Source organism: Cupressus sempervirens, chromosome 10 (genome assembly GCF_028749045.1).
Source record: "Cupressus sempervirens isolate cs-2001-9-10 chromosome 10, ASM2874904v1, whole genome shotgun sequence".
NCBI lineage: Eukaryota > Viridiplantae > Streptophyta > Pinopsida > Cupressales > Cupressaceae > Cupressus > Cupressus sempervirens.
Genome location: NC_143127.1, coordinates 281,902,630 through 281,922,019, shown reverse-complemented (window position 1 = coordinate 281,922,019; position 19,390 = coordinate 281,902,630). Strand labels below are relative to the sequence as shown.

The following is a 19,390-nucleotide window of genomic DNA, read 5'->3' as shown; positions in this document are numbered from 1 at the left end:
CTACACATTAATATTTAGGTTAATATAACATATTGGACTAGGGCACCAAGTGTAGACATCACCACTAAAGAAGGTAGCAATGAAGACTTTGTGACCAAGTAAGATTTTACATTGTTCAAATGATTTTGTCATTTCAAAATTTTACACTTCTATATGTATGGAATAGACATCTAACTTACTTTTCAAAACATAGATTCAATTTCAACCAACTGAATATAATCTTTTTTTAGATTAACAATATGTAAAATAAGATATCCACACAATAAAAAATATTACATCTGATGTCAATTGAACATATTGAACTCTCACTTATCAAAAATATGTAAACAATATAATTATTTGAGAAAAATTATATCCAATCTCAATCAACCAAATTGAACCATGTATCTATAAACAAAATAATTGCTTAGATCATATAAGAAAATAATATCTATTAAATTAGAGATTATGTCATGTCACAATATTTCCATGTGTCAAAAGGCTAACATTACAATTCTAATTTTCATACTTGTGAAAATTCTAGTTTACTTTTTGACCCACATTTTTTTGTCATTTATATACACTTATCCATCATTTACTTTTAATTTATTCTAACACAAAATCACCTTTAAATCTTTAAAAAAAATCCAAATCTTATAAATATGTATTGTTAAAATTAATTTAGAAAAGACAACGATATTCTTTTTTCATCTTTACTAAAAATAATAAATTCAAAATCAAAAAATAAAATGAAAATACAATACTCATAATATAATATATTGTTACCATTTTATAGTTCATCCACTTGACTTGTGAACATTCTAATTCACTTACATAGTATTATCCAACGATAACGGCTATACATATCTTATTAGTGGCTGGATAACCACTACCACTATCTAACTACGAAGATGCATTAAAACATGCATTATGATGTACAAAGACATAGATACCTTGTCATTTCCTTGAAAGTAGATAACCATCTCACTTCATAACTTACCCTAATAAATAATTTTTAACTTGTTCCCATTATTAATAGTCTTAAATTGACATACAATTTCATGGAGTTCCCTCCATTTAATAACCAAAAATTAAAATCTAAACTCAAACTCAAACTTAAAATCTTAAGCCCTAAACTTGTTTTCAACTAACTCCCCAAGCACCTTAAATGTGAAGTCAAATTTAAGCACGGTATAAAAACCAGGATCAGCTTCCCTTGAAATGGTGGCATACCCACTAGCAAATCTAAACTTGCCAGTTCCTCCAACCACTGAAACTTCCCTATTTGAGCCATAAAGTTCATCAACTCCCTGCAACTGCAAACTATCATAACTCTCACTCTTGTTCTTATCATTCTCAAACACAATGCTAATCAGATATTGGCTAGAAACTCTAACTCCGCTAGCATCAGCAAACAAATATAATCCCTTTGCTCTACCAACCATTTTTGGCTCAATTCGGGCTTCCTCAGTCACCAAAGTGTCGACCACCGCAACGGTGCCAAATTTGTTTACTTGTGAAGAAGATCCGTTCACCCCTGTCACTGTTACTTCTGTGGATTTCTCTCCATGCAGGTAGACAACCATGTTTCTCATTTCACTTCCGTTTGCAATGCTGGCCAGGATAAATAAAAGCAACACAGAAAAGATCTTGTTGGAAGCCATTGAAACGAGCGGTGAGGTCGAAATCATGTGTTTCTATGAATGATGTGTAGTTATAAATAGGAGATAACGGGTCTGAACTTGGTTTAGAGGGCGATAAGACCTAACCAGAAGTTAACGCACCTAATGATGATGATGGTGGGTACTGTCCAAAATTCAGACTTTTGTCTCAGGTCCATATAATGCATCCTTTTCCTTGGTCCTGATTTAATGATAAGAGATATCAGTACTCATCGTTGAGTGACAAGAGATGAACTGCTGCTTACCGGTGAGTGTGGAAATGTGGGGTATTTTCTAGAGGACTGAACAAGTCATACCGCCGGTATTTTTCCGAGGATTTGTATGATTTATTTCTTACATTCGAATAATTATTTCACTAGAAAGGTGAGCATGATGGCACTGTCTATGGGGTAACATTTATGCATCTTTATTCAATGTAAATATTAAAGATTCCTATTGTTTAGCACTGGCTACAGGTACATATAAGTTGCCCTGTATCCACTGGCAAGTATGATGGACCAGGATAAGAGTTAAGTGGAATTGTCATCTAGTATGGGTATGTAGAAACAAATAGCCGCTGGTGAGTATGATGGGCCATCATAGTAGTTAAGTGGAATTGTCATCTAATATGGGTATGTAGAAACAAACAGTTTCAAAGATTGGTGGAAGTTTCATTACCCATGGAAAATTATATGGTTATGATGTGGAAGTCACTAAAATATTTCTTAAAGGGTAAGTGTAGGAAGTGGTGATTGAGGAAGATTTGATAGCTCATATATCTCGTTTTTACAATGAATGTTCAAAAGAATTCAAAGACATGAAGGAAAATATGAAGCTTGTAGACATCTTAATTTGGTCAACCTAAATCAATCATGGCAAAAAAAGAAATCAAATATTAAACCTTAATTAATTAAAAATCTAAACCAATTGGATTCAATATTAAATCAAAATATCAAAGAATTATGTAATTGATTCAATTAGTTATATAGTTTAATTAATGATTAATCTAAAATTCAACCCATTCAAGAGGCGGATACATTAAATCAATCAATTTAATTAGTAATTATATTTTCCTTCACCCATCATATGTGACGCATTCAATTACAATCAACATAAAATAGGAATACAATTCACATAGATCGCTAAAAGCTTTTCTATCTACCATCCAATTTCCCTTTACAATCTCAATTGCCTATTTTGTCATCTTGCAAAAATATTTGAAGCATGCATTGTTTCTTTTTTTCGTCATTTTAAACCAATTACCAAACTCTAATCCAACCATGGTTAACCTAACTCTACCCCCTACCCTTGAGATTTAACTATAAATAGTAAGAATTCTAAAAGAAAATCATCCATCATTATCCATTTTCATTTGCATAAACATTATAGACATGTGTACTCAAGCTTTTGAGATCATTTAGTTGTAATTTGTATTGTTTATTATAATCAAATCAAGTTTTTTTATCATTATATTGTGATTTAGCTCATCTTTTGCATTTCATTCTAGAAATGGTCACTTAGGATGGCCTATAAATCTAAGAAAATTGTTAGTCTTCTTAGTTACAAAAGTACGAGACATTTTTGAGAGATTAATTTGAGAGCTTTTATCACCATTTATCATTAATTAGCTTTAAATTGAGTAGTTCAAGATAATGTTTCATGAAAATACTTTTTCTAATATACAAATCCATTACAAATTTTGTAACACCCTTCTTGACTAGACTTTTATAATAATAAAAATAAACCAATTGATGAATAAACAATCATAAACATAATTTATTATTAAAATTAAATATATTATTAATATAATCTATAATTGATATAATATAATAGAAAATTATAAATGAAATAACAACAATATATAATTTAGTATAATATCAGATTAATAAATTAAAATAAACTAAGACAAGAATAAAATGACTTTTGTCCAAATCAAAAGAATGAAATAGGGTGCTTCACAAATTAGGGAGAGATCATTTGACCTATAGCTTTTAGATATCAAGATTGCAAACCCAATATACTAGGTTCTAGTAATTTCTATTAAGAAGACATGTTGTTAAAGAAAATGATAAAGACATTGGTTAAGTACATAGTTGTAAATATAACTTAGCATAATGATAGTGAAATCTATCAAATACTTATTGTAATACGTATTATTGAGAACTCAATTTGATCTTTTTTTTATGAAAACTTGTAGTTCCATTTATTATTGAGATGTGGGTTCAATTGAAGCAAGGAAAAAAACCACCATTCTTAAATACGCTACACTACAAGGGAGTACACAAGCTCATTAGGAGTTTGTGTGGCATTAGTGACCTAAAAAAATCAAAATCCTTCAATCCTATTATGCAGACTAAAGAAGTCCTTGATATCTACCCAAACAAACCAATCAAGAGTATTTAAGTCCCATACGTCACCAAAATGTTAATGCTTTTGCTAAAAATAGAGAGATTGTTAAGGAAACCCTACAACTAAGGCTTGTCCCTAGTAGAATATAAGCCTATTCCACTAAATACAAGAAAGTTAAACCATGTTGTAAAGAGTTTCAAACCAACTTCCAAGCCCACCAAATGAATTGCAAAGGTAGACAACCTCTAATACAGAAAAAAACTATTGTCAATTAAGATTCTTATCTCTGCAAGCCAATTTATCTAAAAATTTGAAACACATCTTTTGGAGTTGTCCTAGAGTTAAAAGGAAATAGAATGTCATATTTCACCATTTCCCTACTACTTTTTATCATAACTTGAGTTTGAAGGAGATGATTTTTGAGTTTGGTCTTCATAAGAACATAGATTTAGATTCTATGTGACAATGCATTTTGTTACATATTTGGAAAAGTAGATGTCGAGCACATTTTACTAATCATTGTTTGCATCAAGAAGTAGATATACTAGTCTATTATAAAATTCAATTTTTTTTATTAAGAACTAATACACTTTTCCTTGTTCTTGAGTAATAAATAGTTAGATATGGTATAGTATTGCAAGGATACAAAACTTTCTAAAAGATGAAATTTGTATGAACATTGATTTGATGGACATGCATATGCTCATTTATATTTCATGACATGTGAATAATATTTTTTTGAAAATTTATATTTATGTTTACACACATGAATATTTTTTGGCAGTTCAAAATTGCTTACATATCCATAGGCATTGATATTTGACATGTTTGTATGAATTCATATATTTTTTCATCTATGTATATTTATATATGACATAAGTGTATATACATTTTTACTTATGTTTCACCTATGAGTATATATGGTTTTATCAATTTAATATTTTAATTAACCTATATTATTGGAAAATATTTCTATTTTAGATTATTTTCTATAATAATTTAGTTACTTTAAAGAGACTAAGATTAGGTTCTCATAGAGAAGCTTTGAGATCCATTTAGATTACAAGTTAGAGGTACCACAAAACAATTTTTTTAAAAAAATTAATTTATTGAGTTGTCTTCTTTAAAAATAGAAACTTATTCCTTAATAAAAAAAATAGACTTCAGTGGTTGGAAAAGGCAGGGAAAGAGAAAAAATCGTAGAATTATTTTACTCACGTATCAATCATTTAAAAAAATTATTCTCATTTTAAATTGATTATGCTAAATAACAAAATTCATGAGAGCACTAGCTTCTATAAATTATGGACCTTAAACTTTTATCTCAAATTATATTATAAAAATTGTGAGATTCCCTTCTTTGAAAGAATATCTTAACTACACCCAAAGAATTTTTGATGCAAGAGCATCTTGGGTTTAAGGTCAATCTTGCACTCCCCAATTTTATTTTTCTTTTTCAATAAAGAATTTTTCAGTGTAGAGTTTCTATTTGTGGAAACATGCTATTTTTAGTAAGTGGGCCATTCAAGAGTAGAATGTTCTCATTTCACATTTGGACAATGAAGTTATTGAGAATTTTTGGTACAAAGTTTTTGAATTGAATTTTGAAGGCCTTACAGGCTTTGAAATGAGCTCAAACTTCTATAGATAGTGCTTATTTAATCCAGAGATTGTGGCTTAGGAGGTGACATTTCCAAAAAGTGGTTATTATAGCTAGTCAAAGCTACATGGTTAAAAATTTATGGTCTCCAGAAGTTGTATTACCTAAAAGTCTAAAAATGAAATTGTTTGGGTCGACTCTAATGTAATAAGATATTTAAATAATAATAATTTAGGGTTGGTTAGCTTCAAGGTCTTGAACTAAAACTCTAGATCCTTCTTGGGCAATGGAAAATTCCCTATATAAAGAAGGCTCATAGGGTTGTCTAGGTTAATTCTGGGTGGTCATTGATGGCTCTAGATAATATTGTAAGGAAAATGCCCATATGGCTTCACATATTCTATTTCTAAAAATTTTAATTTCAAACTTATGGAGATATAATAAGCCAACTTTCTATTTTTGGAAATTGTTGTTGTTTCTCTATTTCTATTATGTGTTTGTGTGATTACAGGGAACTCACCCTTCATCAATTTTTCTTAAGAATCCCTCATTCATGGGACTCTAGCCTATGTGAACCAAAGACCCTACTAGACACTTTTCTTTTAGGTTTTTGTAAAAAAAACTGATAATTACACATAAATACTACAAAAATGGCAAATAATTTTACAATGTTATAGGAGGCTAAACTTGTTTAAAATATCTAGGAAATCTCCACATTGATATTTAGGTTATTTTTACATATTGGAATAGGGTAACAAGTGTAGACATCACCACTAAAGAAGGTAACAATGAAGACTTTGTGACCAAGTAGGATTTTACATTGTTCAAATGATCTCGTCCTCTCAAAATTTTGCACTTTTATATATATTCAATATCCTAGACATATAATTTAGTTCTCAAAACATAGATACAATTTCAACCAACCGAATCAAATCTTATTTAGATTAACAATATGTAAAATAAGATATACACACAATAAAAATTATTACATCCAATGTTGATTGACCAAATTGAACTATGACTTGTCAAAAACATGTAAACAATATGAGTATTTGAGAAAACTTATATCCAATCTCAATCAATCAAATTGAACCATTTATCTATCAACAAAATAATTATCTGTGCAATGCCCTACCTAGAAATCCTTGGAACATAAGGCTAAAACATGAACTAAATAATTTTTTTTATAAGATAAGTTCCTTACAACAACATAAGGTAGCCAAGTATAAGAATGAAACATCTAAACAAGGTGATAAGAATAGGGAACATGGGTAAACTCACATGTTCACCTACACCAAAGGAAGTCTTGCAAATACTTCCAAAGATCACCAAGAACAAAACCATAATTTATGAACCAATGATCACATGTATCATGAGAATACATAAGGAGAGATGTTCTTTTTAAGCCCTAAAGAACAAGTTCCTAGCATGGTTAAACATACAGGCCCATTTCCACTAATCATAACATAATCAAGGGTTACAAGCAGATACCAACAATAATCACACACAAGATGAGAGCTCTAAGTTACAACCACTCATCTAATAGACACCATGCTGAAAGATAATTGTTGAATCCTAAAATTTAGAAAATTTTGGAATCCTAAAGCCCTAAAATTTGGCTGTCTCTAAATTTTTGAAGCCTTAAAATTTCCTAGAATCTTTATCTTAACTTGGAGAGGTTTGGAACCTATATCAAATGAATTGTCACATATATATTAAAATATATCTTAAGCATAAGACTTAACGAATATATTTTATGCCCCATAGAAAATATTTTTTGAACTAGGAAGGTGTGGAACCTAGTAGGATGTCCAAAACTAGCTTCCAAACTTTTTTTGGCCAAGCCTAAATGCCCCCTTTTTTTGTGTGAGGAAAAATTGATCTACACTCTCACACGAGACTTTTATTCTCAATGCAAGACCTTTCCTAACTATGAGTGAGGATTTGCATTACTTTGTGTGAGGCTTTGCATCATGTCACACGAGCCTTCGCATAATGACACATGAGGAAGTACAAACTCCATGTGAGACTTCATTTCTTTGCACTACATGCTAGTGCAAGGGAGAATGTATGTCCACATGAGAAAATACATTCTCATGCAAGAAACCACCCTTCCCATGTGAGGAATGCCAATAGTGCAACATCAAGGTAAGAAGAAAATGCATAAAAACATGAAACCTCCACATTGGGGAGTACCAGATCCACACAAATTGAGGAATGATCACTCGAGAGCATAAAAGAGATAAAATAACTCTAACATATACTCCATATAATTTAAACATGATAGAAAATGCATCAAAAGTAAAACATAAATTACTAGAGAACATACTCTGGATACACCAAAGTACCAAGTTAATATCTAGCACCGATCTCAAACTAGAAATAGACCATCTTTGTACACTAGTTGCTAGCAGTGGTATAGGTAGCTACTCATCCCAACCATGTGGTCACCCATAGGCCCACTGCCATCATGATGATGGAGATAATGATCTGATCACAAAAACACAACACAAACATCCATGACTAACACTCACACTAAATATTATAGAGGACATAAACCAAGATCATGAGGCAATGCAATACAATAGGTCCTAGTCAGACACTCTATGGTTATAATATGTAGGGACTACAGTGGAGAGTAGATTGCTTGGGATTCATAAGCTAAACATTGTGTGAAAGCTCTCCCTCGAGACGCCCTCAAGAGGCCATCACACTATGTCCTCTAATCAAACCACACAGATGAGTACCCTCGGATCAAATCGTACAGGTACTCACATTTTAATTACCTTAGTTTTATTATACATTAATTTATTTAGTTATCACTCATTAGAAACTCTTTCACATCAACCTTTTTAGGAACACAACCTAGGGTTATGAGAGAAGCCCCTCTACTAGTCTACCATGGATACCCATGCTCATTACACGATGATTTCTCATAGGAAATGTAGTTTCCCAACCCAACCATAATGAACATAACTCTATCGATATCAATGATGATTTTAGGTCTTGCAGGAACTGCACAAGTGCACACTCACATGCTCATGTGTGGGCACATTAACTATGCGATGATCATAAACAACAAGGGGTAGATGAGAAACAATCAAAATACCAAGTATAACAAGACCACTCAACTAACCTATATTCAGGAGTAAGGATTCTACATGAATCCCATTGAACAATAAATCACCAAGCATCATGAACTCACATAACTAGCCTAAATTTGGGACTATGGATTCTACATGAATCCCAACAATGCAACAAAACACTTGACATCATGAACTTACTCAACCAGCCTAAATCTAGGAGTAAGAATTCTATACGAATCCTAGTGTCTATGAAATAACAAGGGTTCGACAAGAAACAATACCACTAGGTACAAAATCACTCAATCAAACAAAGTCAGGATTACAGATTTGACATGAATCTCAATGCAAGAAGAATACAAATATGGCTGGATTGGAATCTTCATGTATAATCTAAATCAATGACCAACATCAATGCCAAGAAACACCCAACAAAACTAGGTGGCACACAAATCGAGTCAAAGTAAAAAATGCCCAAAATCTAAAATTGACAAAAATTAACGAAATTAAAACGCTTTTTACAAGTGGGTATAAAAACCCCAAATATCAAATACAATTTCGGCTTGGAGTTTGTATGCAAAAATGACTAGCATAACAATTTGAAAACCCAAAACCCTAAGTCAAGAGGCAATCAAAGGCTCATACCCATCCAACTAGGTAGAGCCAACATATAAGAATGGAGGGAAACACTAGTTCTCTTCCTTCTAGAAAATTACTATCCAAAACAAATTCTAAAGTAGAGTTGCAATGTAAAAATGGGAGATCCCTACTTGGTAGCCAAAAGGGGCTAAACAGGAATGCACATGATAATCTAATCACTTTGCAGAGGATGCCCAAGATCCTAGCAAACTAAGGTCTCCCCGAGATGGATCAAATGAGACCAACCTTGTGATGATCCCATGCCCATAGCTCCTGCAATGAATAAAAAAATAATTCCTCCTAAAGAGGATTTTTATTTTTCTCTCAAAATTTCTAATTCAAAAGGTGAGAAAAGAGAAAGAATTCCCTTTTTGGGATATATATTCACTTTTAAAATGAAATATTAAAATAGGAAAGTAAATGGCTCACTTAATTAAATCCCTTCTTAAACCAAACCAAAATTGGGCAATTCTAATTAAATAGAATTCAACCATGACAAAGCTGTTGGTAATTAAAATAAATTAAATCAATATAAAATTCCCTTAAGACATTAAATCACAATAATTAGATAACTTCCACAACCACTATGGATTCCTAAATATACAGACACACTCACAGGTCTACTCACATAATGTATTATGAATCTAGATTTACCAATTACCATAGGATTAAAATATCAATAAAGATACATCATCCATACAGGGACGATATTGGCTCAACATCAAAGGTTTGGTCACTAACTCCATGTGCCACTGCTGGGAATATAAGTCCTACACAATCAAGGGTAGATGCACAATAATAATATATGTACTGATAATTATATGAAATTATTCAATTAAAGCATCTATTTAATTTCATTAAAATAATCTATTTAAATTGTTCATTTGCACAATAGTAAAAGATTACTGCAAGAACGATGTAAATATTCATAGCACAATCACATCACAATAAACCCAACAATATACATTGATAATCCTTAGTGAAACCATCTTAACACATCATAATCTCATAAATTAGGCAACAACATAATCAACTAGATAATGCAACAATATAATCAAATCACCCCAATGGTGTGGACCACTCATGGTCCCAATCATGATTACTCACAAGAAAGATCATCAAGGTTTCATTCATTAGCATGACTCGCAGAAATCAAATGGGAGAGGCACTATAGTTTGGATCATATAAGAAAATAATATATATTAAAATAGAGATTGTGTCATGTCACAATATTTTCATGTTTCTCATGTGGCTAAATCCTTTCACAATGTACAATTTGGGATACAATGTTATCTATAAATTTAATAACCATTAAAACACATGAGCATTCTTTTAATGTCTACATAGCATTTCATCTTTCCAAAAAAATTTATAGATTAATATTACAATTCGAATTTTGATACTCATGAAGATTCTAGTTTACTTTTTCACCCAATTTATTTTTTCATTTATATACACTAATCTACCATTTACTTTTAATTTATTCTCACACAAAATCACCTCTAAATATTTTAAAAAAAATCTAACTATGATAAAATCATATATTGTTAAAATTAATTTAGAAAAGACAATGATATTCTTTTTTCATCTTTACTAATTTTTTTAAAGAAAATTTAAAATAAAAATACAATACACATAATATAATATATTGTTACCATTTTATACTACATCCATTTGACTTGTGAACATTCTAATTCTCCAAACATACTATTATCCAACCATAATGGTTATAGAATCATGAATTTTGTCATTTATACAAGGGAAACACTTAGTTATTGTTTCTTTGAACTTGCAAAAAATAGTGTATAAAATACCATATTCATGGCTAGATAACCACATATATTATCCAACTACTAAGATGCATTAAGACATCCATTATGATGTACAAAGGACATAGATACCATGATGTTTCATTGAAACTAGATAGTCATCTCACTTCATAACCTGTCCTAATAATTTTTCCAGAGAAACATAATAAGAGAACTTGTTCCCCTTATTAATAAGACCTAACTAGAAGTTAACATACCTAATGATTTTGTCTCCTCGATATGCATTCATTTTCTTGGTGTCTTCTTTATCTATCTCAAACCTGGGAGATTATGCAGTCATCATTTATTGGTAAAAGATGATGAACTCAATTAAGGATCAAAGGTTAGATGGCTTGAACATTAAACATCATTTATTAAGGTTAGGTTAGATTCCATTTTTGTCATTATAATTTATGTAGATGAATGTAAATTTATATTAACTATTTTTTAGATTAAGTATTTTTAATGGAATTATTTAATATTTATGTGTAGATGTGTGTTTGTGTACATGTGTGTGTGTGTGTGTGTGTGTGTGTGTGTGTGTGTGTGTGTGTGTGTGTGTCTATATATATGGCTCTCTCTCTCTTTCTCTCTCTCTCTCTCTCTCTCTCTCTCTCTCTCTCTCTCTCTCTCTCTCTCTCTCTCTCTCTCTCTCTCTCTCTCTCCGTGTCTATGTGTGTGTAGATATATATGTATATGTGTATATATGTAGATATATGTATATGCTCAACCAGAGATTATAAAGAACGTGTCTAGTTCAAACTCATGTTATCAACTTGTTATGGTATGGGTGCATATGCATTTGAAATTTATATATTAATATCAATTCGTATTTAGATTGAGGTAGAATGATTTTGATATATTAAAAAAAATTGCATTTCATAGAAAAAAGACTTATACTATTATTTTTTCATGGATGTTCATTTTAATGTAGTTAGCTTTATATTTATATTTCCATCATTATATGTATATGTATATAAATTATATTTTTTAATTACTAATCCAATTTTATTTTTCTTTATGTTAATCTTATGATGTAAAAGATAAATTATGCATGAATTGACTTCCAATTGTTAAATTTGTCAATTTCAACCCATTTCATTCATGTTATAAGATAACTTCATACATGTTTAAATTGACTACTTTTCTACAAATTGATATGCAAAGGAGTTGGTATCTATCATTTTATATATCTCATACAAGTGTTTCCAATAATAATTTTAAATAGATTTTTAATCATGGTTCTAAAATAAAAAAAATTTGTTTGTTCTAGGAAAATTGCATTATTATAAATTGATGTCTCTAGTCATCTCCTCACAAATTGGTCTTTACCATCTAACCATCTCCCTTAACTATTTTAAAATGTACTATTTTTAAAATGTTAGTGCTTGTTGATCTCTAAGTCTAGTTTCTCATTAGTGTCCAACACTTAATCATTTTCTAGGTAGTATTAGTCGATCATCACTATGATCAAGCCATCCAGAGAAGGAAAAGCTACATGGAATTGTTTATATATCACTACATGTCGAGCAAGTCAAATGTTGCAAAGCACCCTAGTAGAGATCAAGCTAGCATACATGCCAAGTAAAATAATGGAGACCAAGCAATGCAAAGTTAACTTATGCTGAGTGAGTCAGTATATGCCAAGCCTATAGAAATTGAAAGACAACATGAATGCTAGTTATGACTGAGTGTCAGAATTGCCGAGTAAACCAATTTCAGCATATGTGTTTGTAATGGCACAAACACTTTTGTAAACCATTTTAGCCTACTTTTATACAACATTTAAAGATTGTAGAGAGTGTTGGATCCTAATTTAATAGTGATTTCAACTACCAAGTAGCCAGGAAAGGATTGTATCTTAGGGTATCTATCTCCTATGATGGATGCAATTTGTCAAGAACTAGAGCCAACTATAAGGTTGAACTCCTTCTTCTACTTCAGGCTCTGTAAAACCTAGGTGGATAGACCTTTAGATTCATTCATATGGTACCAGTTCAAAGCATGCATCTGAATCTATACAAAGAAGATTAAACCCTTATTTCTCCTATACTTATGCAATAAAAAATGTATGCAATAGAAAGTTACAAAACCTATAAAATCCACAAGTTGAGTGAGGGTATCCTTTCAACTCCTAAATAGAAAGGAAAAATGGATGATTGATATTTGAATTTGAATTGGAAAAATTCCACATATGAAACAAAAAACTAAATTGATCATGTACCTGATCAGTGCCCTATCCATTGGGTATTCTATAAATCACAACATATATCCAAGATATAAATGATCTATCATATACATCAAGATATCAGATATATCTTATCACTTTGTGAATCAGACATCTATGCTCAATCGAAACCTTATATTTATCAAACATCCTTCTCATGAAATTTGAAACCCTATCAAAATATATCAAGCATTTACTTGATTCTTTGAACCAAAAGAAAAACACATCAAAATATATATCTCAAAATGAGATGCACGTGGATCTATGTTCTTTGTCCACATATCACAAAAGATTACAAACAACAGAGACATGAGACAAGAATTAGAATGAAACTAAGTAATTTGTTGTTCTTTGTATTCATTCCTTTGAAACAAGTACATTCAAGATGCATGTTCAAAGACTCATAAAGCATTCAATAAACTAGAACTATCACTAGAATGTCATTGTTGTTGTTCATACAAGAGAAATACTATAGAAAGATGGCAGAATCATAGCTAGAGCTCTAGTCAATAATTTGGAACCAACAACATCCAACTTGGTGGTATCACATCTATGGAAACTTGTCCAAAAGTCTAGAACCCCTCCATAATGAGAGAAGAAAGAAATATATAGAAGAAGGAAGTAATCTTGGAACTAATCTTATGATGTCATTTTTCCACTTGAAAATCTTCCATCTATTGAAGCCAAGCCTCTCTCTTCTCTCTACAATTAAAAACCAGATCAAATCTCATCATTGTACACAATTTCTTAATTAGATTATCTTGGAGATATTTCTTAATTCTTGGAGATATTTCTTGTACATAACCAACTAATTAAGAATGAATCAAGCTAATCTTGGAAAATGAAGGGACCAAGCTAACATAAAATGTTAGCAGCCAACTTACAAAATGCTAAGCCTCTGCAAAGAACCCTAGCCCATAGAAGGTTTCTTTGATTAGAAATTAGTGATGGACTAAATGGAGGGAAAAATTGGCCAACGGTTACATATATTTGAAAAGCTCTTATAGGAGCTTGATTAGACTCATTTTTTCAAATAGGGTTCTCAAAATCAGTGCTTTAATTTTGAGTCCCAATAGGGGCTCTGTCTAGGGATGCATGTCCCTTGTGGGCTTGACAAGGATTCAGATTTCTGGAAGAAGTAGACCAATCCAACAAATCTCTTTGAACAACTTTATTGAAAGAAAGAAAACTAAATCTAATTGTACAAACAATGGTCCTAGGCCATTGCAACTTCAAAAAAAATTCTCACCTCTATCATAGACCTTATTTTCATTTAGATCTTCTTGAGGTGAGCTGAAAATGTCACTTCCATTAGTTTCACCAATCAGATTAGCATTTCCAATTAGCTCATTTGGTAAAGCTAGCTCTACATCTTCATGTTCATAGTGGATATATGAACTAGGAACCACTTCAAAATAATGCTCACTATAAACATATAGACCAGCATGCTCAAAGATATTACAATTCAACTAAAACTTCTCTTCATTAAATGAATTGTGCATGCTATCAAACTTGAATATGAAAGATTCATATTCAAATTGGTGAAGGAGATCACACTTATCTTAAATTTGTGTCTCTTTGTGTGTAACTAGTTGGTACTCAAATGAGCAATCAGATTTATACTCACAAATGTCATCTATGTTAATGTCTAAAACCAATATAGGGCTCTCCAATGGTTCTTCACAATCAAAAAATGGGTTTACAATCACATTAGAGCATTCACCATAAAACTCATTGCAAGGTGTAGTTTGATCTTCAAAAATAGCTTCATCTAACACCTCATTATCAAGTTCACATGATGAAAAATCTTAATCACAATCACTATGATTCCTAGAAGAAAAACAATCTCACCTCCTACACCAGTATGATAATGTATCATCATCAAGATCAATATTAGCCAAATCTGAAAATTCCATGTGCTCTTCAAAAAGAAGGTTGATAATTCCATGCAATGCTCCCTTATAGGCATTATAACAAGTGATGGGTTGATCAACATCAAAATCTTCATCATATCATGGATTAGTGAAAACCTTGAAGCCATTTTCAACACCACTATCATGAACACTTTCAGCATGTGAAGAGGAAAAACTAGAATCATCATTACATGAAGACACAATGTCCACTTCTCCAATTAAGCATGTAGAATGAAGATCAATATTACTTGCATTGTCTTCTTTAAAATGACTCAAATGGCTTGACCGTCCATCATCTCTTAACTTATCAATATGTGTTGGTATATTAACCTTAGGATTTCTTGCATATTGATGGTTACAACTACATGTAGCCTCATGTTATTCTTGTACACAACTAGGTAATTCATCCTTGTAAATAATGCATTCACCAATGATCTACTTATCCTCATATTGTGCAAACAACCCTTCTTCAAGTTTTTCAACTACAAGCTAATTCATACAAGATATAGATGGAATTTAATTTTCAGTTTTAGAAGGAGAGCTCACACCTTTACTTGTATAAGAATATTCACTTTCATCATTGCTCCCTTCTTCCAATGTTGCATCAGATTTATATGAAGATAAATATATACTATTATTGTCTTCACTTTAGTTGGATAAAGGGTTTTAGCCTCTTCTTCATCATAGGATTGAGATACATATGACATACTCTCATCTTCATGTAATGCTTCTTCATGGAAGAATGGATCAACAACCTTTTTCTCATCCCTTGAGTCATAACTTTCAACCTTTTCATCCTTATAAAACTGAGATGAGTACTCTACAACTTTATGAGTAATGACTTTCTCACCATAAGAATTACCACTAAGAGAAGCTACTATTGAAACTATTTCATGATTTTGGAACTCACTCAGTGAATTAAATTTATCATCTATTGTTGTAGCACTATCAATACATGCATTGAAATCTAGATTTTCAACATGGTTAATTAAAACAACAGGGATACCTACATGCTGATCTAAATTTGAAGGTTCAACATGACATTGATTTCTAATATTGAATGCATCTTTCTGGAAAAACTTTCTAGATAAGTGATTCTTGGTTAGTCCATACTTTATATTATTTTTAATCTCTATAGCTATCATGAATTCCTAATGCAAAGTCTTGGGTTATTTATCCCTCAATAAGTAGCTCATTTTCCCATTGAATGCATCAAAGTAAACCATTGAACACACTTGATCATTGGGTCTACATTTTTTAGGAATCCTATTCAAGGCTCTTGGAAATCTGATATTAAACTCAAGAATAAGCTCACCATTCCTAATGTGAATCTTTAGTAACTTCTCAAAAGAATCATATATGCTTATTCTTTCCCCAAATTACTTCATGAAGGCTAAATATGGTTCACTCCAAGATGAAATAGAAGATGTTGGCAAAAAGGAAAACCAATCTCTAGCATCACCTTCCAAAGTTTGGACAAATGGTTTCATATGCACATCTTCATGAGAAATCTCAAAGTCACCCGTCAAATCACTAAACACCTGAATATGATGACTAGTTGAATCAAAATGACTCCCATTATACTTAAGAAAATGTTTTTTGAGATCATATGGCATGATATTTGAGAAACCATGAATGTCATCAAAGTATAATGGCAAGTATCTCTTGGTAGAAATAGATCTACAATTTTCATCAATGAACTACACAGTAGGTGGAATGAAATTTGACATTCTTTGCAAATTTAAAATTAATTCACCGAGATAACTTTCACAATTCATAACTTGTAGCAAATTTAAAAATTCTTATACCAATTCAATCTCCAAACATACTCCAACATGTAAACATATTTTCTGAATCTAATTTTCATGAAATATGTGGAGATGCATCAAACCACTCTCCTACTTAGTGCTAAAAACATCACTTGATGGAGAACCTTTTATATAAATTAATTTCATTGAAAAATAAATCTCATGAAAGTGAAAAATACTTTAATATGTGATACTTGAAAACCACTTCAATGCTACAAACAACAACAGATTTAAATCCTATCCAAATTTAGTAACTCTTGCATAGAACTTCACATATTATTTTCAACCATTGCCAAGAACCTTAGATAATTTATTCTAATCTTCTTTCCAATTGTTGTACCGTTCATCATACCTTCAACTTCACAATGCACTAGTATAGAGATATTGTTGGAAATATTATAACAAGCTAAGTTACTGAGAGGGGAGGGGTGAATTAGTAACTTCTAAAACTTTCAATTGTATTATCAATTAATCCTTTATATGAACTCTAATCTAAATTTATGCATGATAAACTTAGAAAACATGAAAGCATACATAACACTTTGACACAAGGATTTGGTGACCTAGAAACCTTCCAAATAAAAAGTAAAATTGGGGTGGGGATGATACCCACAAGCTTTAGTACTGTAGTATAAATTTGGTCTATTAAGGCTTACATTGATCACTTCTAATGATCTTCCCTATTAGGAGCAATAAGGACTGCTAGGTCCACCTTGTTAAAAGAATTAAAAACATACAATGAAGTATGCACTCGATGAAAAGATTTCCATAAGATTGTTAGGTCTACATTGTTAAAGGATTTGACTAATCCACCTGTTAGGATGAAGTAGTAGCTGATCTCTAATCTACAACTTGGTTTGCTTAATGAGATTCCTCTGAGTGTACAAATCACCTTGCTGTGATAGATGCATCTTTGCTACTCGTTATACTATTGTAGCCTTTTTAATTCACTCTTTCTCTCTTCTCTAATTAGATTCCATTACATTATATATTTTGGATATGATACAATATATTACATTTATCAATCCAATTATACAATAACAAAGTTGGCCATAATACAAGTTTACACAAATATTACAAAGTTAGCTCAAATATAGACACTTAAATTTTGAAGACTGACTCGACAAGGTTCTGATACTCGACATCGACTTTCAATTCTCAACAACATCATGCACTCAGTAGACATAGAAACTCGGTCCATACTAATCACTTTCAAGTAGTCTTGAACTCAGTCTACACCATTGACTCAGTGAATACTATAAAACTTGGCATACAAACTAAAACAATTAATTCACACTATGTCACTCGGTCAATGCCTCCACTATGAGCTCGTTATAAACTGAATCACTTGGTTAACATTGAGTAGCTCAGTTAACATTGGACTTGCATCACATCAACTATGAACTCAGTAAGCACTACACAACTTGATTTGTACTGGTAAACTCAGAATAAATTGAGATGCTCAGTTTACACTGTTGATCTTCACAATAACTATAACTACTCAGTATACATTGAAATTTGTCCAAAGGACTTGGTAGCAACTATAGAACTTGATAACAATTGAAATGCTTGGTTAACACTATTAATTGTAAATTAAGCTCAATAGATACTTACAATCTAAATAAGTGTATGTCACTAATAACAAACTTGACTAATATGTCAATAATCTCCCCCTTTGGCATTAGTGACAAAAACACTTATTAGTCAAAAATGAATTCGAAAAGTTCCTGAATATCTTTATCCATCACCTTGTGATTCTAGCTCAATAGAGTATATTGTATTTGAAATTTTTCAAAATTAGTTTTGTAAGATATATTTTTGCACATGGTAAGGCTCCTATATAGCCCTATCACAATTGCCTTTCATAATTGCCCTAAACATTTTAAGTAAAAAAGGTAGTTGTCCATCAAAATTGTACTACATGAGTAATGCAAATTCATTCTTGCATGTGTGGAAAAAAACATATATACCAAATTAACTTTTTTCTATCCTGCCACAGTTACCTTCCACAATTGTGTACATCTCCTTGATATACATTCTTCTTTGAATCATTATTTACATTTATCTCGCATCTATCTCCCCCATTTCCTTTTTATCTTATGTATCAATTCTTACATCTTTCTCCCCCATAACTCACCATTCCCATATCTTCTCCCCCTTTTTGACAATAATGCCAAAGATTTATTCCATATATTTACATATTAATGCCAAAATGAGACAAAAAGTCTGACTATACCTTAAGTATGATAGCCAAAGTTTTGTCCTAATTTTCTTGCAAGACCTTACATGTGTGTAGTGTAATCTGCACTTCTGATGACAACTC

General features: G+C 31.3%; 1 protein-coding gene across 1 annotated transcript; it reads right to left on the bottom strand.

Annotated features, from left to right (window-relative positions):
* Positions 1-927: 927 nt before the first annotated feature.
* On the bottom strand, positions 928-1,643 carry LOC149533750 (dirigent protein 11-like). Its single transcript, XM_089806999.1, has one exon. The coding sequence runs from the start codon at positions 1,641-1,643 to the stop codon at positions 1,104-1,106; it is 540 nt and encodes a 179-aa protein (XP_089663125.1). The 3' UTR covers positions 928-1,103.
* Positions 1,644-19,390: the final 17,747 nt, after the last annotated feature.

Excerpts from the sequence above, each read along its gene's own strand:
- LOC149533750 (XM_089806999.1), bottom strand. The coding sequence starts at position 1,643 with ATGGCTTCCAACAAGATCTTTTCTGTGTTGCTTTTATTTATCCTGGCC.